This window comes from Leucoraja erinacea, chromosome 10 (genome assembly GCF_028641065.1).
Source record: "Leucoraja erinacea ecotype New England chromosome 10, Leri_hhj_1, whole genome shotgun sequence".
Classification (NCBI taxonomy): Eukaryota; Metazoa; Chordata; class Chondrichthyes; order Rajiformes; family Rajidae; genus Leucoraja; species Leucoraja erinaceus.
The window spans coordinates 22579296-22607289 of record NC_073386.1 but is presented as its reverse complement, the minus strand read 5'-3'; the positions used below and the strand labels follow the sequence as shown (position 1 = coordinate 22607289).

Below are 27994 nucleotides of genomic sequence, written 5' to 3'. Positions count from 1 at the left end.
TGTAAAACTAGTTATTTTTGCAGTAAAAGATTTAAGGTTTCACCTTTTAGTTTAAAGATTCAGTGTGAAAACAGGCCATTCGGCTGATCAACTACAAACCGACCACCGATCGTACTAGTTCTATGTTATCCTACTGTCTCATCCACTCCCTACTCATTAAGGGCAGTTTACAAAGACCACTTTACCTACAAACCAGCACATCTTTGGAATGTGGTGGGCGGGGAGGGGGAACAATAGCTCTTGGAGAAAACCTACGTGGTCTCAGAAGGAACGTACAAACTACACACAGACAGCACCCAAGCTGAGGATTGAACCCGGGTCTCTAGCGCTGCGAGGCAGCAATTCTATCAGGTGCACTATCCACTATGCCTTGGGTGATATTTCTGATAGAATCAGTAGATGTGTGTAAAAGGGTAGCTGTAGTTTAAATACATTTATTTATTAAGGAATTGCTTAATGGGGATCAAATATTTGCTTTATACTCCATTTATTGCAATTATGTATGTTGATTTTTTTTTTTTAAAGTTCCTCATCAATTGCACATTGATTTAATTTATTATTTTACCTTACTATAAAAGCTGATGTAACCTTGTAAACATGTTTATTCACTGTTGAGCTTCTGCTGTTGGAATAACCAAATTCACACACCGTGATTAAGATCCAAAGACTTTATTAACGTTACAGCATAGGTAACTTCATCTTAGCATGTTACTCTAAAAAGAGAGAGAAAGGCAGGGAGGCTTTCTGTTAAACTAGTAGGCGTAGCTACGAAGTATGACTCATAACATGAGTCACTGATCTACATCCTCCCTCTTAAAGAATTAAATGTCAGTACAAAACCATTGACTAAATAAGGCATGCATAGCAATTGATAATAATCTGTAGGAAAGTCAAACATAGCCCAGGTACTTCACGGTGGGCTTGCAAACACGACCAGCACATGTGCTAAAAAGACCATCTCCGTTTTTCCCCACTGGGGACAGAGCGTGTGGATTCACAGGTGAGGGAGACTGAACCAGCATTCCCGGTGATGAAACAGGAGACTGTAGTGCAGGCAGAGGGGGCGTCGCCACTAGCAAAGCAGCCATTGCAGAAGTGGGTTGTTGTGCTGGTGCAGGCGGATTAATGCCGCTGGACACGGACGGAAGTACACTTGTACGATTGGATTAGTATGGTGGTGGACCTGGCTCATTCACAGGCAGGATTTGTTGTCTGTTACATCTGTAGGTGCCGCCATAGGCACTGACCAGATATGAGCGTGGCTCAGAACCAGGTCCTGATATTACACCGATACTGTCATGGCCTTTATCAGTCTGCAAACGAACCACCTACCCCTTGGTCAATGGTGGCAGTGGCCTACTTGTTTTGTCATACCACTGTTTTTGAATGTCACGCATTTGCTGTAACCTGGACTGGACTTCCGATGGTGGAACCACCTGTGGGATCAATGCCTGATCCGCCACAGGCACCGTGGCTCGGGTCTGCCTTGACAATAAACGTTGAGCGGGTGAACCCAAAATGGGGTCCTGGGAGATGTAGCGTATGTTGAGTAGATCCAGGAACACGTCGGAATTATCCCTGTACGAACGTTACATCAGCTGTTTGGCACTCTTGACAGCCTGCTCAGCTAGTCCATTTGACTGTGGATATTCATGGCTGCTGGTAATGTGGCGAAAATTCCAGCGTGCAGCAAATTCCTTGAAGTGTTGGCTGGTAAATTGACTGCCGTTATCAGATAACAGTATGCGGAGCTCCATGGACTGAAAAATGGTGTGCAAGCTTCGAAACCACCCCGCAAAAAGTGGGGCTGCTAAAAAAATCAATGTCAAACCATCCTGAATACGAATCGACGAGTACCAAGTACTGCTTGCCATGCCACTCAAATATGTCAGTTGCCACTGTAGACCACGGGAGTGCAGGAACCAGATGTGAAAGATGTGGTTGCTTTTGTTGGTGAGGTGCCAAGCTGTTGCACATGGCACAGGACGGCGATGCATTCTGCATTTTACTGCCAGGCCAATAAAACATGTTTCTTGCCTGTAGGACGGGTAGCTTCAGCGCCTGGGGGCCCTGCAGGACAGCGTTAAAATACTTGCTGTACAGCGAAGCAGGGACCACAGCCTTGTGTCCTTTTAAAACAATGCCATCCAGCAGCACTAGCTCATCACAGACGGCAAAGAAAGGCCGAACTGGCAGTGGAACATCGTAGTGTTTGTCTGGCCTGCCGCGCTTAATGCCGGAGGCGAGCGACCGTAAAGTACTATCAGCAACAGTGTGGGCAACCAAATCCTCCATACAGGACGAGGGAAGAAAAGACACAGTCATTACGCCAATGTCATTATCCGACATGGGCAGACCCTCGCAGGTCTTCCACGGTGCACGCGAGAGAGTGTCAGCCAGGTGCATATCCTCACCACATTTGTAGATCAGAACAATGTCATATTTTTGAAGTTGCAGCAACATCCGCTGTAGGCGCCCTGGAGAGGCATGAATCGGTTTGTTAAAGATGCTGATCAGAGGTTGGTGGTCAGTTTCATTGTGACCGTTTGTCCAAAGATAAAGTCGTTAAATTTCTTGCAGGCGAAAACAACCGCCAACAGCTCTTTCTCAATTTGGGCATATCCTCGTTCTGTGGCAGTCATAGTGGGTGAGGCATAGGCAACAGGCTTATTGCCGCTACCGTCATTTTGAAGACATGCTGCGCCTAGTCCGTGTTGTGAAGCGTCACAAGTCTGATTGGAGGCGTGGGTTCGCATCCCACTTCTGACACCATGTTGAGCTTCTGCTGTTGGCAGTGGCGGACTGGCCAGGGTGTCAGCTTGCCCGATGGCAAGTGGGCCCCAGATGAAGTGGGCCCCCTTTGTCTCCTGGCAACCAATATTTTTAGACCCAGTCCGCCACTGGCTGTTGGAATAACCAAAGTCACACACCGTGATTCAGATCTAAAGACTTTATTTATGTTTCAGCATAGGTGACTTCATCTTAGTACGTTACTCTAAAAAGTGAGAGAGAAAGGTAGGGAGGCTTTCTGTTAAACTAGTATGTTTAGCTACAAAGTATGACTTGTGTTATGATCACTGATCTACAACACATAGAAGGGCAATTTTGTCATGATCCTGTGTCTCATTGCCAGCATATACATTTTGTTCTTGAAATGTACCTTGTATCTCGGCTCCACTGGATTTGGTACCACAAATCAGTTCAAATTCAATCCAGATGGGTGGCAGGAAACACCCCATTTTAAAACAATATTGAAATGTACATCCCAAGTATTCTTTGAATGAAGATAATAGTTTTCTTTGTCAGCAGCAGTTATCCTTTTCCACCACCAGTCAAAGCTACTTCAAAATGTATCCCTTCTCCTCTGGCATGTATTTTCCTCTTTATATTTTAGTGGACTTGGTAATTTTCCTCCACAGATAGGACATAGAAACATACGTTAAAATAAGTCACAATGGTACACTAATTGGTAAATTTGGGATTACGGCTGATTTCATCATGGGACACGATCAAATCGGTCTTCAACCAATTCAATCAATCTTCAAGTTTACATGATAAAATGTTGATACTGGTGTTTGATGTCCAAAAGTGAGAGTGTGCTTGTGCTTCGGTGTGGGTGCTCCACACTTTGAACATTCCTGAATCATTAATAGCATTCCCAAAAGCCTTAATATTTGCTGGTTAACTATTTTACAGGGCAATGCAAGACCTCAGACACCACTGATTGCCAAACATTTACTGGAGCCCCCAGATGCATTGGGGCCTGCACCCTATGATCCAGTGTAAGTACTTATTAGATTATAAGCAACTGAATGTGTTTGTCAGCTATGACTGATTTACTGCAAACTCTTCAAGCATAATGGCCCATCGAGCTTCCATCTTCCAGTTCCTATTCTCCACTTACTTAACAGTCAATTTTTAACCTTGCCATATGGTATGGTACTCCACAATTGCAAATTCTAAATCTCCCTGTGAATAATTAATACGATTGTTTGCGGACACACTAAGCTATTTTAAGAAGCAATCGTTTCCCTATGTTGTATCTTCTTCTCTGCATTGTTGTGGACTTGATGTTTCACCTCTACAACTCCTCATGATGCCACCCTGAAATCTATCATGTTGCAAGATTCAAGCCTGCTCACTTTCAGCCTTGGTTTTACTTTTCAGGAAAGAGTCCATTGTTTCTCAACGGTGTCACTGAATGTTTATATGCAAGTACTGAATGATCTTAAAGGGAAGCAAATAACTTTGGATGTTTACTATGAATCTTTAAATTAACAACAAAAATTAAGGATTTAGTCAATCTTCTTGGCCAAGGATTCATTTTGGATGAACTTATTGAAAGTGCACTTGTACAGTTCGTGGTTTTATTCAAAATATGTTTTGTAGTGCACAAAAAATGTAGAATACCGGTGAGACCGCAGTTTCAAAATTATTTAAATCCAAATTGGCTACTTCTTACGGACTCCTTACTGTTGCAATTAGGATTTTTTTGTGTTTTCTTCAAGAAGGAAACCCAAACAATAAGATTGTTAATTACCTTTCATATTAGATGTCGAAGAAAAAATAATGATGTTATTCATATATTAAGGTGCATATTTCCAAATTCCAACATCCCAGCTCAAATGCATATTCAAAACAGAACCTTATGATTACTTTTCACTGCTTTGTTATTGTAGGTAGTCTTGTAAGGCAGAGTGCTTGGTTTCTCCTGTATTCAGGTTCCATTTTAGCTTGGTGACTGGTCCTTAATGTGATTTTAACTAATACAATGTTTTTGATTGCAGGGCAGGCTTTGTTGTCTTCTATGATTTTCTTCTTGGCCTTGATCCAACATACCGTCTCATCCGCCTTGTTACTGGTTTGTACAGTAATGGACAGGAAATGGGGAAGCCATCAGCCTTGCCTCCTGTGTGCTGTGAAATGGGAAGTGGGCCTTACTACATGTCTGAAGGGCTCAAGGGCAACCTTGCAATTTTATCTGCAAGGCAACCGGTGCCAAGGTAATAGAGATTTGATGAGAATATCTTGTGTCCAAGACCGTTCTGTTTAAACTGTGTGTGGCCTGTACATTTGTACGTGAAGTGAAGAATATTAGTGCTGGTGAATGACATTTTTCTTGTATTGACCTTGTACCATTTAGATACAGAGTAATTTTCTTTCCCTGAGACCGATAAAGTTAACCATTAACTTGAGTGAACATTGAGAATATTTTTCCTTCTATCTTTTTAATGTCCTCTGATTTTATTGATTTGATTCAAAACAAGACACATTGGAAATGAACCATAGTTTAGTTTGCGCTTCCATGACTGGATTTGTGGGTTTCTGCTCTTCCAGAAGCCACAAATACAAATGTGAGATGATGCATTTTAGGACACTATTGAGGCTAGTATATACACCATAATTGGATAATGTCTTGAGGCACAGAGAGACTTTGGATTACAGTCCGTGGATTCTTGAAGATGGCAACGCAGGCAGACAATGTAATTAGCAAGGCAGATGGGATATTGCCCTTCATTATTCAGGCCATTGAATACAAAACTAGGAAGGTTATGCTCCAACTTTATTAAATGTTGTTCACATCTCAGCTGGAGTACCATGTGCAGTCCTGCTCACCAAAGTATGGGATGGATATGTTAGTGCTGGAGTGGATGCAGAGAAGTTACCAGCATGTGGCCTGAGATGGAGCAGGTCGGTGATGAGGAGGGTCTAGTGAATCTAAGTTTGTTCTCTCTGGAGGAGAAGAACTTTAGAGAGGCTGTGTTGAGATATATAAAATGATGAGTGGTATAGGTGGAGTAGACTGCAGGACACATTCCCCATATCAGAGGCAGATAAATCAAGAGGGCATGGGTTTAGGCTCTGTGGAAGAGATTCAGAAGGGAACCTCCCTCACTTTTGATTGGTAAGAATCTGGAATGCACTGTCTGATGGTGTGGTTGAAGGTGGGCAGCTGACAACATTAAAGAAGGGACAAAATGAGCAGCAAGTGATTTTGCCTATAGAGGACTATGGAGCTGGTGTTTGGCGGTGGGGTTAATACAGAAGGCATGCAGTTGGCATGAACAAATTGGGCCAAATGGACTGTTTCCATGCTGTATGATTTATTCATCCAGCGAAAGGTTTGAAGATCTCAGGTGAGCATAAATAAAATTGGAGCAAAAACACTGCAGGTTTGGAGTCCGATAATAAACAGATAACTCTGAAAACAATGAACATATCAGGCTCCATCTGAGGGGAGAAAAACATAATTGCCAATTCAGATCAAAGATCCTTCATCAAAACTTAGAATACACAAGACAAGCAATGTGTTAAGTTGCAGAGTAGGGGAGGGGTGGAGAGGGCAGATGAGTTAGTTCATGGCTGTGATCAAATTGCAGAGCAAAGTTTTTAATATAACAATTACTTCATAATCTGGCACTTAGCAACAGTAGAGAGAGACACAGAGAGTGGAATAATTGAAATGGAGAGAAGAATAGAATAGAATAACCTTTAATAATCCTTTACAGGAAATTACAGTGCCACAACAGCTTCAAGACAGACATAACACCACACATTTCAACAGATATCTTCAATACATAATAAGTTAAAATTTTTGTGCATTATAAAACCTTATAGCAGCTGGTATACAAGACTTCCTATGTCTCTCCGTTTTGCACATTGGTGCAATCAGTCTCTGACTGAAGATGCTGCACTTGATCACCTTCAGGGCGTGGAGTGGGTGAGTGGGGTTGGTCATTATTGAGCCTAGTTTTTTCAGAGTTCTGGCCTCTGCCACCTGCTTGACCGTTAGTTGCTCTGCCCCAACCACTGAGCCGGCCTTCCTGATCAGCTTATCCAGTCTGTTTTTGTCCGCTATTCGGGCGCCTTCTCCCCAACAGGCCACAGCAAAAAACAGAGCACTGGCCACCACTGAATGGTAGACACTGCACAGTAGGGGTTGACAGATATTAAATGACTTTAGCCTCCTTAAGAAATACAGTCTACTTTGTCCCTTCCTGTACACCGCCTCCATATGACTCTTCCAGTCCAGCTCCAGAGAGGAACAACCATCTGTGGTGGGAGAGGAGGAAAAGAATTTGGAATGGCTGAATTTGGTATCACATGCTGAAGGTTGCAATGTTCCCAGCTGGAAGTTGAGGTGATGTTCATGAAGTTAAGTTAGTTCTTAATGGAACCATGTAGGAGGTTAAAGACAGCGTGGTCAATGCTCCAAAGATGCACAATCTCAACTCAAGGATCAGCAACTTATCCTTATCTGTGATACTTTGCAGCCCTCGGGACTTGATATTGAATTCCCTCTGTTTTCTTCACCTTCCCACTTTGTTAAACTTAAAATAAACTTGGTTCCCACTTTTCCAGTTCTGAAGGAGGGTGCTTGACTGAGAATGCCAATTCTCTGTCTCCCAGTCACCACTAATTCTGGCTGGCCTGCTGGGAGCTTCCAGCATTTTCTGTTTGTTTAGAAAAAGATCAAAAGTCCTTTATCTTATTATTCTTTTTTTTGTATTTGTTGTCAGAGTTCGTCCTGCCCTTGGAATTTCTTTAGTAATTGAGCTCCAAGCAGCTGGAGGCTTTGATCCATATGGACAGGAAATTCAGCGGCTGGTCTCCAGAGGCTGGGCAAAGATAGACATATTTGATCATCACAACCAAGTTATCAGTGGCCGATGGAAAGTTCCAGTGCGATCTCTGCCAGTAAACCCATCCCTCACAACTGGCCAGCTCAATGGGATTCCTCAGGTATGTGGAACTGGAGTATAGATTCATCATTTAGATGTACTGGACAAACAGAATCAACAGGCTATTTAGCCATTCCTTTCAAAATTCTTGCATCTGCAGGTTTAAGGTTGGTGATTTCAAAATACATTTAGGTGTGCAATGTCTTTCAGTACATCCTTGAAATGCATTATTCCCTCGACCTTCCACCCAGTATATCTTCCCACTTGAGTAACCTACACGAGTTAAAGTATTTTCCATAAAATTCTACCTAAATGAAATTTTCCTAATTTTGTACATCTTCATGTTCCAAATTTTGGTAATAAAGTAGTAACTTTGTTGAGGGCCACATGAAGACATTACAACATTACTGTCTGTTCCACAGGGATGCACTAGCCGGGGTAAGCCATTGAAATGTCTGCGTCTGCGGTCTATGTACATGTATCACTGAACAATGAGGTTTATGAGCTACAGATTGATGGATGATGCTACATACAGGGCAAGATCAGCAAGTTTGCTGAGTGATGATACAAAGTGGGTGGTTTTGCAAATATTGAAGATGGTTATGAAAGATTGCCGGAGGATCGGGATCGATTGGCCAGGTGGGCTGAAGAATGGTTGATGGAATTTCAATGGAATTTAATACATTCAACTTTAATGTCATGTGGCATTTTGGGACGTCTAAGAAGGGAGAACCTACACAGTAAATGGTAGGCCTCTGGAGAGTGTTGTATAGCAGAGGGATCTAGGATTGCAGGTGCATGGTTCCTTGAAGATTGAGTTGCAGGTAGATAAGGTGGTCAAAAAGTATTTTGGCATTATGGCCTTCATCAGTCAGAGTATTGAGTATAGAAGTTGGAAGGTCATGTTGCAGTTGTATAAGACATTGGTAAGACCACTTTTAGAGTATTGTGTTCAGTTCTGGGCACCATGTTATAGGAAAGATATTGTCAAGCTTGAAAGGGTTCAGAGAAGATTTATGAGAATGTTGCCAGGCCTAGAGGGTGTGAGCTATAGAGAGAGGTTGAGTTGGCTGGATCTCTATTGTTTCCAGCGCAGGAGGAAGAGGGGTGATCTTATAGAGGTGTATAAAATTATGAGAGGAATAGATCGGATAGATGCACAGAATCTCTTGCCCACAGTAGGGGAATCGAGGACCAGAGGACACAGGTTCAAGGTGAAGGGGAAAAGATTTAACAGAAATCTGAGGGGTACCTTTTTCACACAGTGGTGGATGTATGGATCAAGCTGCCAGAGGAGGTAGTTGAGGCTGGGAATATCCCAATGTTTAAGAAACAGTTAGACAGGTGCATGGATAGGACAGGTTAGGATGGATATATGGGCCAAGCACAGGCAGATGGGACTAGCTGGGACATGTTGGCCGGTGTTGGGCAGAAGGGCCTATTGGCAAGTTGGGCAGAAGGGCCTATTTCCACATTGTATCACTCTATGGAGATCTATATCCATACATGACCCTCCCCAGGCAACACCAATATTCTATTCGTGAGAACTGAACGTAACCCGAACAGTTCACAAACTGGAACTGGGGCCGCCGGCAGTATATTTAAATGAATACATGGCCACCAGAAGCAACATATGGTTAAACCAGGGCGTTTAACTCAACCATTCAATTTTCTATGCAATGATATTGTCGTAAACCAAGTCCCACATGGCAGAAGATGCCTGCAGCCCCATAGCAATTGGCATATCCTTCCCACCGGTCTCCCAAACACTTGTTTGTATGTATGTATGGGTTGTACATACTTGGAAGGACCTGTACTCAGTTGCTGGACTCAACATGGTATCTGGCAGTGGGGCCCAATCTTGCTGAGATTTCACAGCATCACCTCTCTAATCTAATTACTCCAGGTCAGTTCTTTTCCAGCTTTCCAGCTTTGCATTCAGTTTTCTATGCAATTTTATCCTACCGCAAACTAAGTTCCACATGACGAAGATACGTGTAGTCCCATAGCAGTCAGCAAATCCTACCCACCGGTCTCCCAAACACTTGTTCGTATGTACGGGCTGTACATAAGTCAGGCGTTCGAAACATGGGGAGAACCTGTAGTTTAGTTTAGAGGTACAGCACAGAAACAGGCCCTTCAGCCCGAGTCCACACCGACCAACGATTCCCTGCACACTAGCAATATCCTGCAAACTAGGAACAATTTACAAAACCAATTAACTACAAATCTTTGGAGTATGGGAGGAAACCGGAGCTCCTGGAGCAAACCCACGTGGTCATAGGGAGAACATACAAATTCCATACAGACAGCACCCGTGGTCAGGATTGAACCCGGGTCCTTGACACTGTAAGGCAGCAGCTCTACCACTGCACCTTCGTACTCTGTGTTGACCCCAGATGTTGACATTTCCATGGCTTACCCAGCTCTGTAAAATACCTGTTACAAATAGTTTTAGTTGAATGTTTTAAATTATTTCTTGTTTTCTAACAAGCTGTTTAATCATTTGTTACAAAGTGTTGGAGACATTAGCAAATTTCTATAAGGGCTCGCAGCTTTGACATCGGCTGAATTAGAGGTGAAGGTTTATAAGGGTGTTCTGGGGCCTGGGCCTCAGCACCATTCCATGTGAGGCCCATCACTCCCTGAGACCTTGAGGGTGCAGAGGGCCAGCATGGTCAGCTCCACATCTGGACCAAGAGTGAGTGAAACAGCTGCTCAGTTGGCAACTGCAGGCAGAGAGCCAAATCCAGCATGTGTTTATTTTCAAAGCATCTTTATTCTTAGTTTAAAGTCACTTTGGGGATCATTCATATTTCTCAAAGTTCCTCATTATCAGTTGTGATTGAGATGCTTGGGGTAGTGAAGCGACGTAGTGTATTGCTTCGTGTTGTAAAACAATGCAGCAGCAAAATATTGACAGTCTTCAATATATGGTTGCTTTATACATTTACTTAGGTTGGCAGCGCTGAACTCCATGTGAGAGTGTTAAATGCACGAGATGCTGAACTGCAGTCAATGGCTGGTATTGATCCACACAATGCATCCATGTATCAGTATCCACCTTTGGTAAGTCTTGATGCAACACAGACTTGATCTTACCAGGCACTAGTCGAGGTGTTGCTTGGCATCTTGCTATGCGTGAATAACAAATACATCCCTCAAACTGAGTTGGAATCATTTCAAGTTGAGCTGTAGCCAAAGATTTATACACAAGTCACTCAATGTTATAATGATAAAGCTTCATTAGATAACCATTAGTGCATTTTAAGTGACATGAGCACTTAATTAACAAATTGTATTGAAAAATATTGTATGTCTGTAGCAAAAATTGAAACAGGCAGTGTAACCAGAACTGTACACTTCATGAAGACGAGATTAACGCTTGATTTTTATTTACAGGTGGCAGGCCGCTCTGTTCCTCCAGCTGAAACTCTGCCTCCTCCACAATACCTCCCTTATCATCCTCGTGCTCATTATCACCCTCTCTCTTCCCATACTGGTCATGTTGACCTTCCTCCTAACGATGGCCACAGTGACCACCACAAAACCAATCAAAGGTGAGAAAGAGGATGGCCTCTTGATGGCCTGTTGCGATCTGAACTCATGACATTGTTAAACATTAAAAGACGCGTCAATTAAGAAAAAAATTATTTGCAGAAAGAGATCATTTCCATGAATATGACAAATAAATCGTTCTCATGTGAGACTATCAGGTCCAAATGTTTCATAGGTTGTGTGGGATGTTTCCAGTGGGAGAATGTAATGTGATACCTTTTTGTAGAATCTCACTGCATTTTATTTAACAAACTGTTATAAGGGCGAATTCTCAGAAAATACTTTACTTTGTTTTTGAAATTCAGTTCAGTTAAATAATTGTGAAAGATCACATCTTATTTGTTATTGATTTATTGCTCTGATTATGGCATTAATAAAAAATGTTTCTTAAAAAAGCTTGCATTAACATTTTTGTTTAATTGAATCCAACAAGGAATTTTGGAAGTATGAAATTAAAATAAAGACAGCTGTAGATACCTAGGACAGTCAATCAATGACATTTTAACAGTTTTCTCCAGCTAACAACCTAAAATGATTAACATTGCTGTTTTCTTAATAATGTTACTTGATCTGCTCAAGATTTGCATCTTACTGTTTTAATTTGATCTTTCCCACTGCACATTTACTAAAATATCACCATATTTGGATCCATTTGGCAGCAAATTCAATGCCCTTCATTATGCTTAATGCTTATGTTATAAGTATATAGGGTGACCAGACCTAATCTGGAAGAACCCTTTCCTCTACTCATCAAAAACTCATGCTATTCCCAAATGTTAACATCGAAATATATGAATACAAAGACACCCAGATTCCCCTGAATGTCAACATTTTATAGTTTATTACCATTAAAATAAAAAAATGTTTTTTTTAATACCAAAGTGGATGTTGTTAATATTTTTGCAGGACAGAGTTCTATCTACCATGTCCTTACTCATTCATTTACCTGCCTTTATCTCCTAAAAGCCTCTCGCTATTCTCCGCTCAGCTTGAACGAGCAATCCGTTTTATGTCTTCAGAAAACATAGATTTTCATTGGAACACTCTTTCAAATCATTGATTGAGATAGTGCCCCCTTTTGCCCTTTGTCCCAGCAGTTCCTTGAGGCACTGCTTTAGGTTACAGTCTTAACAACATGGAAGTGAATGCAGGAGCTATGATTATGGATGACATGGAAATTGTTGGTGTTGTGGATAGTGAGGAAGGTTGTCCAAGGCTATGACATGATGATGATCAGATGGAAAGTTGGGCTGTACATTGCCAGATGAAATTTAATACCAGTAAGTACAAGGTGATGCATTTTGGGAAGTCGGTTGGCAGTAGGACACATATAATGGTAAATGGTAGGGCACTAAGGAAGGTTGATGAATACTGAGACTTTGAGATTAAGCCCATAGTTCCATGAAAGTGGCAACACCGATAGCTAGGGTGCTGAAGAAGGCACGTGGCATGCTGAATATTCTAGGTCAGGGAATGGGATATAAAAGTTGGGATGTTACTTTACTAAAAACTGATTAGACTGCACTGGGAGTGTTGTGTGCAGTTCTGATTCCAAACTATGGGAAGGATATAATTGTACTGAAGAGAGTGTAGAAGAGATTAGAAACATAGAAAATAGGTGCTATCGGCCCTTCAAGCCAGCACCGTCATCCAAAAACTGTACCCTGTTCCTGCTTTATCCCCTTATCCCAGATTCACCAGGATTGAAGGTCTTCACTTATAGGGTGGGCTGTGTTTGTTTTCCCTGGGGTGAAGGAGGTTAAGGAATAACCTGAGAGAGGTATTACAAGAGGCATACTTAAATTATTTAGTTCTTTATTCCGAATCATTTTCTCATGGTAGGAGAATCAATAAGGAGAAGTTTTTAAAAATGATTTATTTATGTTTAAGTTTATTATTGTTACATACACTAACGTACAGTGAAAAACTTTGTTTTGCACTCTATCTAAACAGATCCAGATATTCCACACAGGAATAAAATCAAGTCAAACTCCACTACATTTGATAGAGCAAAGGGGAAGATACAGTGTGCTGAATATAGTTCTCAGCCTTGTAGCACATCAGTTCTATAGACCACAAGTCCAATGTCCACAATAGGGTAGAGGTGAATTGGACTGTACCTTCGCTTATGAGAGGACCATTCAGAAGCCTGATAGCAGAGGGGAAAAAGCTGTCCCTATGACGGGCGGTGCGCGCATTCAAGCTTTTGTACCATCTGCCGGACGGGAGCAGGGAGAAGAAGGAATGACCGGGTAGGACAAGCCTTTGATTGTGATAGAAACATAGAAACATAGAAATTAGGTGCAGGAGTAGGCCATTCGGCCCTTTGAGCCTGCACCGCCATTCAATATGATCATGGCTGATCATCCAACTCAGTATCCCGTACCTGCCTTCTCTCCATACCCCCTGATCCCCTTAGCCACAAGGGCCACATCTAACTCCCTCTTAAATATAGCCAATGAACTGGCCTCAACTACCCTCTGTGGCAGAGAGTTCCAGAGATTCACCACTCTCTGCGTGAAAAAAGTTCTTCTCATCTCGGTTTTAAAGGATTTCCCCTTTATCCTTAAGCTGTGACCCCTTGTCCTGGACTTCCCTAACATCGGGAACAATCTTCCTGCATCTAGCCTGTCCAACCCCTTAAGAATTTTGTAAGTTTCTATAAGATCCCCTCTCAATCTTCTAAATTCTAGAGAGTATAAACCAAGTCTATCCAGTATTTCTTCATAAGAAAGTCCTGACATCCCAGGAATCAGTCTGGTGAACCTTCTCTGTACTCCCTCTATGGCAAGAATGTCTTTCGTCAGATTAGGAGACCAAAACTGTACGCAATACTCCAGGTGTGGTCTCACCAAGACCCTTACAACTGCAGTAGAACCTCTCTGCTCCTATACTCAAATCCTTTTGCAATGAAAGCTAACATACCATTCGCTTTCTTTACTGCCTGCTGCACCTGCATGCCTACCTTCAATGACTGGTGTACCATGACACCCAGGTCTCGCTGCATCTCCCCCTTTCCCAATCGGCCACCATTTAGATAATAGTCTGCTTTCGGGTTTTTGCCACCAAAATGGATAACCTCACGTGATGGCTGCTTTTCTGAGGCTGCTTGAAGTGTAGATGGAGTCAATGTTGGGGAGACTGGTCTGTGTGCTGGACTGGGTTACATCTACAGCTCACTGTAATTTCTTGTGGTTTTGGGCAGAGCTGATCCCAAACCAAGCTGTGATGCAACCCAACTGTATACTTTCTGTGTGTGTGGAAGTTTGGAAGAGTCTTTGGATACATGTCAAATTTCCTCAATCTCTTCAGCAAGTAGAGGTGTTAGTGTGCCTTTCTGGCTGCCGCATCAATGTGGTTAGTCCACAACAGATCATTTGTAATATTAACATCAAGGAAGCGTTTCCACTTCAACATCATTGCAATTGATTGGGACATGAACTCCACAATGCTTCCTGTGAGAGGGAAACGTTTCTTTTTACAAAAAAATTTGATTTGATTTTATGCTTTTTATTTATTGGTTTATTAAATTAGAAGTTGATTGGTCACAAAATTAAAACAGAAGATAGGTGTATATTGATGGAAACATTTGTTATTGATTTTTAGTAATATAAAATATTGCAGCTATGTAAGACATTTGTTAGGCTGCATTGAAATATGGGGTACAGTTCTGGTCACTCCATTACAGGAAAGATATGGAGAAGGTGCAGAGGAGGTTTACTAGAATGTTGCCGACTAAAGAAAGGATTAGAAGGTTTCAGCAACAAGGAGAGATTGGATAAACTGGGAATGTTTTCTTTGGAATGGTGGAGGTTGAGGAGAGATGATAGAATTATGAGACTTAGATGGTGTAGACCAAGAGTTCCCAACCTGGGATGGGTAAATTTCGCCAACCCAGGGGGTATATTTGTTGATTCAGGATTGATACATATTTCTTCTCATTGACTGACTGTGTTTGGTTCTGGTATACCGGTATCTGTTTATCATTAGTTGTCCATTTAAATAAGTTAAATAAAGTTGTCATGTGCTATTAAAGTTGCCTGGGGTAAATGGGACGAAAAAGGTTGGGAACCCCTGGGGTAGACAGTCAGAACCTTTTTTCCCAGGGTGGTAATGTCCAACACTCGAGGGCAGAGCTGCTGTATAAGGTGAGAGAGGGAAAGATTAATGAAGGTGTGTGGGACAGTTTTTTTACACAAGACATTAGTGGGGAGCTGGAACAAATTGCCAGGAGGTGGGGCAGAGGCAGATGTGGTAGTGGCATTGAAGAGGTCATTAGATAGGCACATGGAAGTGCAAGGAACAGGGGGACATAGAAACATAGAAAATAGGTGCAGGAGTAGGCCATTCGGCCCTTCGAGCCTGCACCGCCGTTCAATATGATCATGGCTGATCATCCAACCCAGTATCCTGTACCTGCCTTCTCTCCATATCCCCTGATCCCTTTAGCCACAAGGGCCACATCTAACTCCTTCTTAAATATAGCCAAATGAACTGGCCTCAACTACCTTCTATGGCAGAGAGTTCCAGAGATTCACCACTTTCTGTGTGAAAAATGTTTTTCTCATCTCGGTCCTAAAGGATTTCCCCTTTATCCTTAAACTGTGACCCCTTGTCCTGGACTTCCCCAACATCGGGAACAATCTTCCTGCATCTAGCCTGTCCAACCCCTTAAGAATTTTGTAAGTTTGGACCATGTACATGCAGATGAGATCATCTTAACGTGGCATCATGTTCAGCCAAACATTGTGGGCCAAAGGACCCATTCCTGTGATGTGCTGTTCTATGTTTAATTGATATGTGTCTCAGCACCTTTGTGCCCACAAAAAAAACACTACATTAATCAAATCTCAATCCACATCTGTTTTCTATTCCTGTTCCTATTCCTCAAATTGGTAACTCTTACATTAGACATCAGAAAGGAGTTTACTTGATTCGCACTCATGTCTACTGGCCAGGACATTTACTCTCTTCACTATTAGTGTGTAAACATACAGAATGTTCAGCAGTGCCAACCGACTGTGCTCTAACATCTCCTCCCCCAAACATTTGACCTTTGCCACCAAGGAGGACAAGGCAGTGGACACATGGAAATGTTATCAGTTGCTGCTTCCTGTTCATCATCATCTTGATTTAGAAATCTATTGTTATTCCTTCATTGATGAGCCTTAACCCGCTGCTCAAAAGTGCCAAGAGAAACTCTCGCAGAAGGACGGCAGCAGTGCAAAAGACAGCTCACCACAAACAAAGGGGCCACAAGGGCCAGAACTGCTGGCAACACTTACATCACATGCTAATTGGGAGGTATTGTTAAAATATAATTCATCCTGCAATTGGAAGGCAAATCCAACACTCGCATTCAGCATCCAGCTTAACAGTAACTTAGTAGACGGATTTCCAAGTGGATTGGCAGATCCCTCAATGTGACACTTTATCATGATGATGTGATATCCAACCATGCAGAAGATTTGACCCTTGCAGCTGCTAGTATTTCCCAAGGAGTGCAAACTTTGCTAGTTGAAATGCTGTCCCAAATTTTAGATTCCAGCTGGCAATTTTTCTTGTTCTTCATCGTTCCAGGCTCCGATGTTTCAGGGCTACTTTGTCTCAATGATGGGTGTGGAGCACTTCAGAAGGTTGAATCCTGCCACGATGGCCTTGGTTATTAGTAGAAAGTGTATGCTCTAGTCTTGGTGTTTTATTTTAATTTCTTGCACATTGCTTTGATTTTAATAAACACAGACTAGTAATCTCCCCATTAAATTCTGAGGCTGATGTTGCAGAAATTTTCTTGATCCTTGTGCAGGGCTGAGAATTCTGGTACCACTTTATTTTATTTGAATCTTTATTGCAATGATGTTTCCTCTTGCATTTACTGTACAGTGCAACAGTGAGTTTCTCAGCAGGAATCCAATGCCAGATTTCTAAGGCAGCGTCAACATCAAGAGGATGATTAAATCCAAGGCCAATTCCACTGGTAGCTTTACCAATGGCTCAAGAGAGAGAAGGGAAAAGAATCCCAGTGCACAAAACACAATCTGCAGGCAAGTGAGAGTTGTCCAGTGCCTGATTTCCTAGTTTACAGCTCTAGAGCTGTGTCAATAGGAATCTCCTTTACTTCTAGCACCACAAACTGAATCCCACTCAACCTCTCAAGATAATTCTTTATGCATGGCAAATAAGCCCAATTGTACCTGCATCAACAGGATTAAAGCTCCAGTTAGAGGCTGATGGTACAAAGTATAATAAGGGTTTGATCTAATGCTGGACAAGTTTTCAGAATGGCCCCTAAGTTTTAGTAACATTCTTGAATGCAAGTATCTAGAGCCTTAAAAAGGCAATCTAAAGGGCCTGTCCGACTTGACTGTCATTTGCACGTCATGCAGATGGCGCGTGAAGATTTTGTACATCACAAAATCCTGCGATGCTGTGCGAGGCCGCGCGTCACTGCCTATGTCATCGCACACCATACGTGCGTAATGCGCACCATGCGCGCGTCACGATGTGTGCGTTGTGACGCGTAAATGATGTTGTGTAAGTTACACGCAAATGACGGCCAAGTGGGACAGGCCCTTTAATCTTTGTTCTGTTTTATACATTAATGTATATAAATATAAGCAAGAGGTTGGTTAAACTTTAATTGAAGCATCTTCTGCAGGATTCGGTCTACTATTATAGGAAAGGTATTTGATCCGTTCACATTGCAGCAAATATTAAGTGGGTTAATCGGAGGTGGGTATGATATGGGAACAACATAAACCAGTTTGTACAAAGGAACAAAGAGTGATCATTGACATTTAAAAATTATGAAATATTTTGGAAGAGCAGACGGTAGTCAGAGGACTCGATATTGGCTAGAGGTTATGACACTGGAATAGTAACTTAATGTTCAAACTCCCAATAGTTTTAGTGAATCATGAGGTCAAATTAGGATGGACAATAAATATGCCCCTTCCAGTGTTTACTACAAAAATAAAAGAATATAGTATACATCTGTTTCCATTAGTTGAGGAACTGCTACTGGGGTCCATAAGAATATTTATTTTCTTAAATCTAAAAGTGAAGGGAGAAATTGAAACATGTAATTTTGGGTTGTGTTTCTAATATAGTAGGTAAAGTGATTCAGTGATATACAATGGAAAATAAACGGAATTGCAGCAGATTGCTTCATTTTGCAATTAAATCACATTTTTAAAGATACTCCACTGAATGTTTAGTACTTGCAAATATTTCCTTGCTTGTTTTTTGTTCTCTACAAAATACAAAACTTTAAAAAAAATTACTGCTTTGAGTTCTGCTTGTGGTTTGTGGATGCTGCAGAGGGGCAAGGAAGATAAACGACTAGTCCTCAGTGTTCTGCAATGCTACAGTGTGGATCACCATTAGGACGGGTGCACAAGTTCCACAGCCATTGCTTTCAACCCTCCCCGAAGAATTATGTCCTAGGAAGTTTATATTTTGTGAGCATTGCAACAGTTGACAACAATTATTGACTGTTCACCCCACCCCCTCCGCACTGTGCATGGGCAATTTAACTGAGCAATGTAGGTTTTCAGAGATCAGAGCCTGGGCTTTGGTGGTGAGGTGGGATGGTATTGGTTTGGAGGGGCTTCTGGATTGAAGGTGGTAGACCTGGGAATCAGTGGCTCTGCCTGAGGGACCGTGGAATTGATTGAGATCAAGGCCTTGGAAGACGTCAGGGTGGGGAGATGGCAAATTGGTCAGACTTGTGTTGTGGGAAGGAAGATTGAGATTTTGTGCAAGGATATGGATGGGATAGGTGCAAAGTGGTGGCGTCTCCAAGAATAACCTGGTTTAAGTTCCCTGCCTTGCTGCAAAATACACTGCCGTACTCCAAGAGGAGCATTGAACAGGTGATGAGAACATCCCATACACCCCTGGCATGACAATTGCATGTGGGGCACAAGCGTAATTCACTCTGTGAAGTGCCTAGTCAAATTTCAGGAGTGATGAGAAATCACCTGGCACTGTTCGTGATCCTGTTTCCCTTTGAGAAAAATGTATCCATTTTTTTACAATTGCAATGAAATTAAGTTTCTAGGCATGTTCCTTCACTTATCCTTTGCACCACATGATCAAAATTCATAGTCCGTCCATATAATATATATTTATATACAGTTGATCATTTCTAAAACTAAGGGCTACTTTCTGAGAGATTGTGCACATTTTACATATAAAATTATGTGGTGATATGTTCGTTAAGAGATCATACACCAGGCTCTTATCCACAAAATGTCTGAGGTTGCTCTGTGGCATTGGAACATCAAATCCATGTTTGTTAGACCATAGACCATTGAAAAGTACAGTACAGCATAGGAACAGGTTATTTGACCAAAAATGTCTGTGCTGAGGTAATGCCGTTAAAGTAATCTCATCTGTGTGCACATGAACCATATTCCATTCCTTGCATTTCCATTTCTGACATATCCATATGCCCCTTAAATGCCCCTATCATACCTGCCTCCACCACCACACCTGGCAGTGCGTTCCAGGCACCTGCCCCACTCTGTGGCAGAAGTTATCCTGCACAGGGTAAATATTGCCCCTCTCACCTTAAGCAAAGCTCACCAGTCTTTGACATTTCCACCATGGGGGAAAAAGGTTCTGACTGTCCACTTTCTACACTTCTTGTAATTTTATAAACTTCTGTCAGTTTTCCCTCAGTTTCCAATGTTGAAGGGAACATAATACATTTGTAGCTAATACCCCCTAATCCAGGAGCATTCCTGTAAATGTCCCCTGCCCCCTCTCCAAAGGCTCATGCTAGACGATGATGGGGGTAGAAAACTATGTTAACTATGTGAATGCTGTTCTATATTTTTTGCAATAATCGTCTTTGGAAGACTACATGCACACTCGTGGATTTTCCTCGTCACAAAAATTTAAATGATAATATAAGGCTAAGGACTAAGGGAGTATTTGTTGTGGTACAATAAGCTGTATTTCCAATGGCTATGCATTAGTGTAAATGTAAAGCCAAAGCACTATTGCCATAAAGATGGGGTGAAGAGATTAAACAGCCACTTTAGATGACTGCTATGCAGTAGCATCAGGGAAACCCGAGTGCAGATCTTCGGCCCATTATGTGGATTGATGATGATAGTGCCAGTTGTACGAAATTGCCAGAGGAGAAGGAGAAAAGAATTTTACATAAAAACTCAGGAATTTTTCTCCAATATTATCAGACTTTATTTTGATTGTCATTTAGTACTTCAAATAAAAGAAGTTTCAAGTCATGGTGACTGACTACATTTTGATATTTGTTTTTTTCCCTTCCAGACTTGATGAAGAAAGCAACTTAATTGCACAAACATCCAGGGAAGAGGACAACAAAAATGTACAGGAAGAAGCTCTTGTGTTTATTGCGGATCGTGTAAGAGGGGCCCCAAATGGCGATGGTAGCTTGAGATTCGCTGGATACCATCAGAGAACAGGAAAAGTAAATATGTGTATTTTCATGAACTTTTAATTAGCCTACTGGGGATTATACTCAAATGAGTAGTAAAATAGTGAGAAGGATGGTTAAGAAATTTAGATCTATGGTTAATTCAATAATGTGCCACACGGTAGCAACGATTGGAACTTTTCATCGAAAAGTGATCTACTTGAAGCAGAGCAAGATGTCCCAGTGGATTCACTTTTGAACTTCTCCAGCAACAACTCAATGCAAATAAAGTGGGATGAACAATAAAGCAGCCATGAAAACATAAGCTGCATGGTAAAATTCTATTTCTTGAGGAATTACTCTGCTGAAGGAGGATCATTCCGCACAGCAAATATCCTTTATATCCAGATCTTGTAACTTCTAAACCAGCAAATTTTTTTTTTTTTTAGCATAACTACTCAATGTTTGGCTTGTACATATAATAAATGCATTGTAATGTATTTGTGAAACTATCCTCCTGAAATAAATCTTTCATTGCCAGGTGATTAATACGAGAAATTCTGGCTTGGTTTGGAGCAATACTCCTGTGAAGTCTAATATCAAACAAGGATACTTCATCTTTGGAGAGCAGGAGGTAGGGGTCCCGATAAAAGTATTAACAAAAGAAAATACTGCTAATGTGTAAACAAGTACAAGTTGTTCGGCACAAGTGTTCTTATTATTGAAAATTGTTACTTTGGTCAACGTTTTATATTATGTTTGAATTAATTCTTAAGATGTGGAGATTGTTCATAAATTCAGTATTTATTTACTGTCCTCTGTTGTGCTATGTGACACAATGGATGCCTGGAGTCGGTATGGAGCTACATATTGGCCATATTGGCTTCGGAAATAAGATGGTCATTTTCATGATCGTTAATATTTATTCACAGATCTATTTTTAAAAACTAAATTGTAATCCCCAATTTTACCACGGTGGAGTATGAATGTTTGATTCTGGATTATTGGTTCAATTTTGGGGTTTCTAGTTCAGTAATATAAACCTGTTACCATATTCCATTAATTTGTGCAAACAGCCATAATTTGTGTAACATTGTAATCAGTTAAAATATTAAACTTTTAGATAATGTTGTGTTCACTACTTTTATGGAAAAATTCTGGAGGGTGTAGTTCAAGAATATAAAGGTGAAAATAAAATAAAAACCCTGCAAGTTCAAAAAAAATCGCAAATAAAAACAGAAAATGCTTGAAATACTCAGCAAGTCGAGCCACATTGTAGCAATTTTGTGTTTAACATAGCCTCATGCTGGGCCCAGTTACCCTTTGAATTATGGTTCAGATAGGAACAGACACTTTCTCAAGAGTTGGTTTATTCAAGGCCTTAACAGTGCACTCTGTGAAACACTCGGAGATAACCCAAAGTGTTTAATTCCATCACCTACAGCATTTTTATATCCCCAGCACACAATGGTTACCTGTGGATTTTACACATTTGAAGCAATTCACCATTAACTTCCTGTTCCTGTTATAGGCAGAATTCACACCTTTGAAACAATTCAGCATTGATCAACTGTTAACCTCCTGTTTCCCATTATGTGAGAAATTTATACCTGAGAAATCTATTTATCACATCTCCACCATCCGTAATTGTTGGCCTCTATCCCATTGTGCTTCCCCAGTACATAAACTCTTGGATTAAACATATTGTATACTACTCATCTTTCTTATAATTTTCAGAATTTCCAACATCAGGCCTGCTGAGTGTTTCTGGTATTTCTGTCAGAAATCTAAAGGGTCTGCTCTCAACAGTGGGTGAAGAGCATAGAGATTGCACAAGACACTGACCGTCCAGAATGCGGCACAGTGGTGCAACTGGTAATGCTACTGCCTCACAGCACCAAAGACCCAGGTTTGATCCTGATCATGGGTGCTCTGTTTTCCTCCCACATCTCAAAGTCATATGATTCAGAATCTGAAACTCATCAAAATCAGAAAGGATTCTGAGTGCAGATGGCTAACTCCAGGCCGATGAACCAGCTGTGATTATCAATATGTGAATATGAATCTATCATATCTTCATAGAGAAAAATATAACATTATGTCTCTAGGGACTATTGTTTCAATCTGTGACCCCCCCCACTATAAAATCTAATCCCTGATTGGGCATCTCTGTTTGCTGCAACTAGGTTGTTACCACTTCTTTCATGATGTCTTGGTGTGATACAACAAGGTTATACATAGAACTCTCACCTCTCAGCTCTCAGTAGATATGACACTTCCCACCACAGATCCATGACACTCTAGATGGTTCCCACTTGAAATGTATGCTCCTAACTGCAGTACTTGCCTCACTTGCAGCATCAGATGAGAAACTGATGACTGACCTGGCTAGGTTAGTACTCTCCGTTCAGGCAGTAACTGTGTTCTAGCAGCGTGCCCTATGGTCACTGTAGAGCTGCATTACTTTGAGGTGTGATCTGCCCAGAACCAGGGGCCACAGTTTAAGAATAAGGGGTAAGGCATTTAGCACGGAGATGGTTTTGGACACGCTAGAGGCAGGAAACATGTTCCCAATACTGGGGGAGCCCAGAACCAGGGGCCACAGTTTAAGAATAAGGGGTAAGCCATTTAGCACGGAGATGAGGAAACACTTTTTCATACAGAGAGTTGTGAGTCGGTGGAATTCTCTGCCTCAGAGGGGGGTGGAGGCCGGTTCTCTGGATACTTTCAAGAGAGAACCATATAGGGCTCTTAAAGATAGCGGGGTCAGGGGATATGGGGAGAAGGCAGGAACGGGGTACTGATTGGGGATGATCAGCCATGATCACATTGAATGGCGGTGCTGGCTCGAAGGGCCGAATGGCCTACTCCTGTACCTATTGTCTATTATCTATTGCCTATTGTCATATGTTGCTGGGCGAAATTATATTGGTACCTGAGAAATTAATGTTTTCAGGTGGAAAATGGTACCAAATGTCTTACTTACCGCAGGAAAGTGATTAATGATGACAATATCTTAACAAATTTGGCAATAGATTGTTTGCTAATCGAGTCAAAAGTCATAATGCTGATTTTGTTTTCTTCAAGATGTCATTCTACGATGTGATGCCTGAAGAGGATATGATTTTAATAATCCGTTTCTATCACTGGCCAAATGGAAACATAACAACTACGCCATGGGACATCAACCCGAGCATGGAAAAGTTAATAGAAAGTGAGGAGTGGTTAGCAGCATGGGGAGTGCTAAGATTATCAAGACCTGCAGATTCCCGTAAGTTGCTGGTGATAGACAGAAGTTGCGACATCGCAAATTCACAGCTATGTACAAAACACAGTTGAGAAACCAATGGGTCAATTTCAACATTCTCATTGGATCATCTGTGGATGAAATTGGGCAAAGTTTTAGGAGATAGAGACATGAAATTAGGGGCAAGTGCCCTTTTATATTCATATGAGTAGTGGGTACCTCAAAACACGTACCTGCAAGGTGTGGTGGTGGATCCCCAGTTACAATTGCCACATCTAACTTTAAATACGGTTTGGACTGGCCTCAACTACCCTCTGTGGCACATGGATGTGCACCACTCTATGGAGGGAAAAACAGTAGATCATCATCCAGGCAGAGGAGATATTAATCCTTAACTTGGCATCATGTTGGACTTCCCAGCCATTGTGAGGCGAAGGGCCTGTTCCTGTGCTGCACTGTTCTATGTTCTATCTCTTAACATAGAAATTAGGTGCAGGAGTAGGCCATTCGGCCCTTCGAGCCTGCATCGCCATTCAATATGATCATGGCTTATCATCCAACTCAGTATCCCGTACCTGCCTTCTCTCCATACCCTCTGATCCCCTTAGCCACAAGGGCCACATCTAACTCCCTCTTAAATATAGCCAGCCATTGTGAGGCGAAGGGCCTGTTCCTGTGCTGCACTGTTCCATGTTCTATCTCTTGGCCTGATGTACTGAAAGCGTCTTATTACATTCCATACAATTCTTTATTATTACTTATTCCGAACCTGTTTTGGCAATCTATCTTGAGTGAAGAAGTGATGTTTGCCAAAAATGAGTATTGTGGGATTGAATTTCCTTATTTTCTTTTATAATCTCTTTTTTTGTGGATTCTTTGAAACCTGCGTTAGACTTGAAAATCAGACATGGGATAAATAATTAATCTGTTTAAAAATGTTATTTTTGAAGGCAGAGGAATGTTAAACTGTGTATTTACTGTGTATTTCACAGATACCTTGAGGACTCAGAGTCATGCTGTGACATGGAACACTGGGACACACACTGTGGCATTGTTTCATGGACCTGTTCCTTCTCCTCATAATTTTTCAGTGCTGGTATGGAAGAAGTACCTCTTTAACATTTTCTCCAGCATTGTTTAAAATCAAATTTCCTCTCTCAAAATATTTGTACTACGTGTTATATTATTGAAAGGGAAGCAACTCAAATGGGTTCATAACTTCAAAACTCAATGATGGTTTTATACTTGTGGATGTCTTCATTTGTCTCCAATGCATTCCCTAATTAAATGAATGAAGGTGAGAAAGAGAACAATTTTTCCCAATTTGTTTAAGCTTATGGGTATACTTTGATTATCTAATCTCTAAATAGACATTTCAAAAAAAACCCTCTTCGTCTTCTTGCGTATGGCGTGCACAGCCTAAAGTTGTAGGAAAACTTGTTGTATTTGATTGTACACGCCAGGTTGATTGCATTCATCGAAACAGGGCGGACCACGTGAAGGTTGCAATCTTCCACCCCTAATACCTCAACATTCCATGTCTTTCATGAGAACTGTTTCACTGGGATTCAATTTGCTTCTTAATGGCCTGATCATTGGTATTATAACGGTGAGAATCATTGAATTATTTAAGGTAATATTATCTGATGACAAGTTGTACTTAACCTGTTAACAGTTGTCCATGTCCAGGCTGAGCGAGATATATAATTTCAATTCTATATGTTTGAGATGTAGAGAGACTTTGTCATTATTGAGCATATAATTTGGTAACTTATCTGTACTTGATTTCATTTATTTTTAATCCATTGGTTAATTAACAAGGGCTCACTTTCCTATTTACAATTGGCTTACCTGTTCTTCAAAGTACCTCCCCTCTTCCTGAACCATGGCTTCCACTTTACCAGGTGACTAATCTCGTTTTGTCCTCCCACCTCTTGGACAAAACGAGATTAGAATTCCCCTGGTTTCAGTTTCTACCCCACAGGCATCTGCATTCAACAGGTCATCTTCTGCACTTTTGGCTACCTTTGGTGACATCCCACCATCAGACCCATCTTCCCATCCTGTCCTCTTTGGCATTTGGTAAGGATGGGTTATTTCATGACTCCCTGGTGTGTTGTGTTCTTCTATCCCCACTATCTTCAGCACTTTCTCTTGCAGTTACAGGAACACAACACCAGTCCTATTAACACTTCATTTTCCACTGCCTGGAGATCCAATGAGTCCTTCCAAGTTGAGCAGTATTCACTTGCACTTCTTCCAATCTTGTGCAATGGATTACGTGTTCACCATATGACCTCCTCTACACTGAAGAAATCAAACACAGATCGAGAACACCTGCATTTAGTCCAGAGGGACATCTCGGAACACTCTACGTCCTGCTACTGTAATTCTCCATCCCTCTCTGACTAATGCGCCTATGATTTCTTGCAGTTATAAAGAGGCTGTAGGAAAGCTTGAGATATTGCACCTCATCTTCCATCCAGGATGTTGCAACCATCTAAACTCAATATTAACTTCTAGAAATGATAACTAACTTTCTCTGTCAGTATCAGAACTGGCCTCAGTATAAACATTTGGTTAGGCTGTTTTTAAAGTATGGTGCATAGTTCTGGTCATCCCATTACAGGAAGATGTTGACAGTGTGTAAGTGAGGTTCACCAGGATGCTGTCTGGACTAGATAGTATTAGCTAAAAGGATTGTTTTCTCTTGAGCATTGGAGGCTGGAAGGGCAACCTGATAGAAGCTTAAAAAATATGAGGCTTAGATAGGATAGATAGTCATATTTTCCTAGGATGGAAATGTCAAATACTAGCTCTTTGGTCAGGGAGGGAAACTTTAAAGGAAATTTACAAGGCAAGCTCTTTTTATACAGAGAGCATTGGGTGCCTGAAACGCACAGCCCAGAGAGCCAGTGAAAGAAGAAATGATTGCAAAGTTTAAGAAGCATTTAGATAGGCACAACAACAGCCAGGGAATGGAGGGATATGTACCATTAGTTTCATTTGGCAGCATGGTCGGCACAGACACCACCTGAACTTTTTTAAAATTTCCATCTGAACCACCAGCAAAAGCAAAGTACAAATATATTGATTATTATTTGTAATTTAACATTTAATTGTTATCTCTTTAAAATAGATCATAACGATTGAAAACAGATAGATTATCTTGCAAATAAACTTTAATAGCTTGAAATATTATATCCACTCAGGATTAACTAACATTCAAATGTCAAGTTTATTATCAGATATTGGCAAAAACAGAAATCAGCTTTGGTTTTGAAATAATGTCACAAGTTGTCAAATTGTCATGTGATCGTCTTATTTTTCAAGTATATTCATCGTTGGCTTGTTCTGAAGAGAAAAGTGTAAAGTTTTCATGTGCATCATGGTCATAAAAGGGGTTGCAATAGATATGAGGCAGATAATGTAAAACCTTATTCTCTCTGATGTAAACATGCCTTTCTTGAAGCCTGGAGAACATCTGCATGATATATGGGAGCCTTACGGAAAAGCCACAGCGAGACTCCATCTATTTACTGGCAGCAGGCCCAGCGTTCTTAATGTTCCAGATTCACCCGCTGTCATGGATACGATTAAAGAATGGCCGGCCGTAAGTAATTATGAACTTGCTTTCAAATGTCCTTTACAGCTCAGACATTTTAATTGCAGGTATTGCAGCGCTAACTCCATGACTCCGGGCTGGTGTCCAGGCAGGGCTGTAGGTTAACCCGGTGAGACAGGCAGAGTTGAGCTGGACTTAGCGCTGCTTCTCCGCGTTGGCTGTAAGCCTGGGCCCTCATTCCCGTAAGTCCAAGTTGGGCTGGTAGGTTAACAAGCAGAGTTGAGCTGGATTTAGCGCTGCTTCTATGTGCCTGCTATGTGCCCGGGGACGCCACTCCCGTCTGACTCCCGACGTCTCTGGTCACCCCCGGACGGGCACTCTGGAGGGGACGGGGATGATCCAGTGGCGGTTCGTCAGCGCCGGAGACCCGGGATCGATCCTGGATGCAGATGAAGCGCAGGTCTATGTCCATGCCGCAACACGGCTTTCGAGAGTTTTTATCACTCGTGACCTTTGAGAAATCCCATGATTCCTTG

At 41.5% G+C, this 27994-nt stretch overlaps 1 protein-coding gene across 1 annotated transcript in view; it reads left to right on the top strand.

Annotated features, from left to right (window-relative positions):
* Positions 1-25460, top strand: part of ccdc17 (coiled-coil domain containing 17) — a 56845-nt gene extending 31385 nt beyond the window's left edge. Inside the window, exons 10-18 of the mRNA XM_055641685.1 lie at positions 3697-3782; positions 4788-5003; positions 7521-7743; positions 10641-10751; positions 11085-11242; positions 20541-20700; positions 21188-21280; positions 23734-23917; positions 24886-25460. Coding sequence (XP_055497660.1) covers positions 3697-3782; positions 4788-5003; positions 7521-7743; positions 10641-10751; positions 11085-11242; positions 20541-20700; positions 21188-21280; positions 23734-23917; positions 24886-25034 — 1380 coding nt within the window. The 3' untranslated portion in view covers positions 25035-25460. The remainder of the gene's footprint in view (positions 1-3696; positions 3783-4787; positions 5004-7520; positions 7744-10640; positions 10752-11084; positions 11243-20540; positions 20701-21187; positions 21281-23733; positions 23918-24885) is intronic.
* The last annotated feature ends 2534 nt before the right edge of the window (positions 25461-27994 follow it).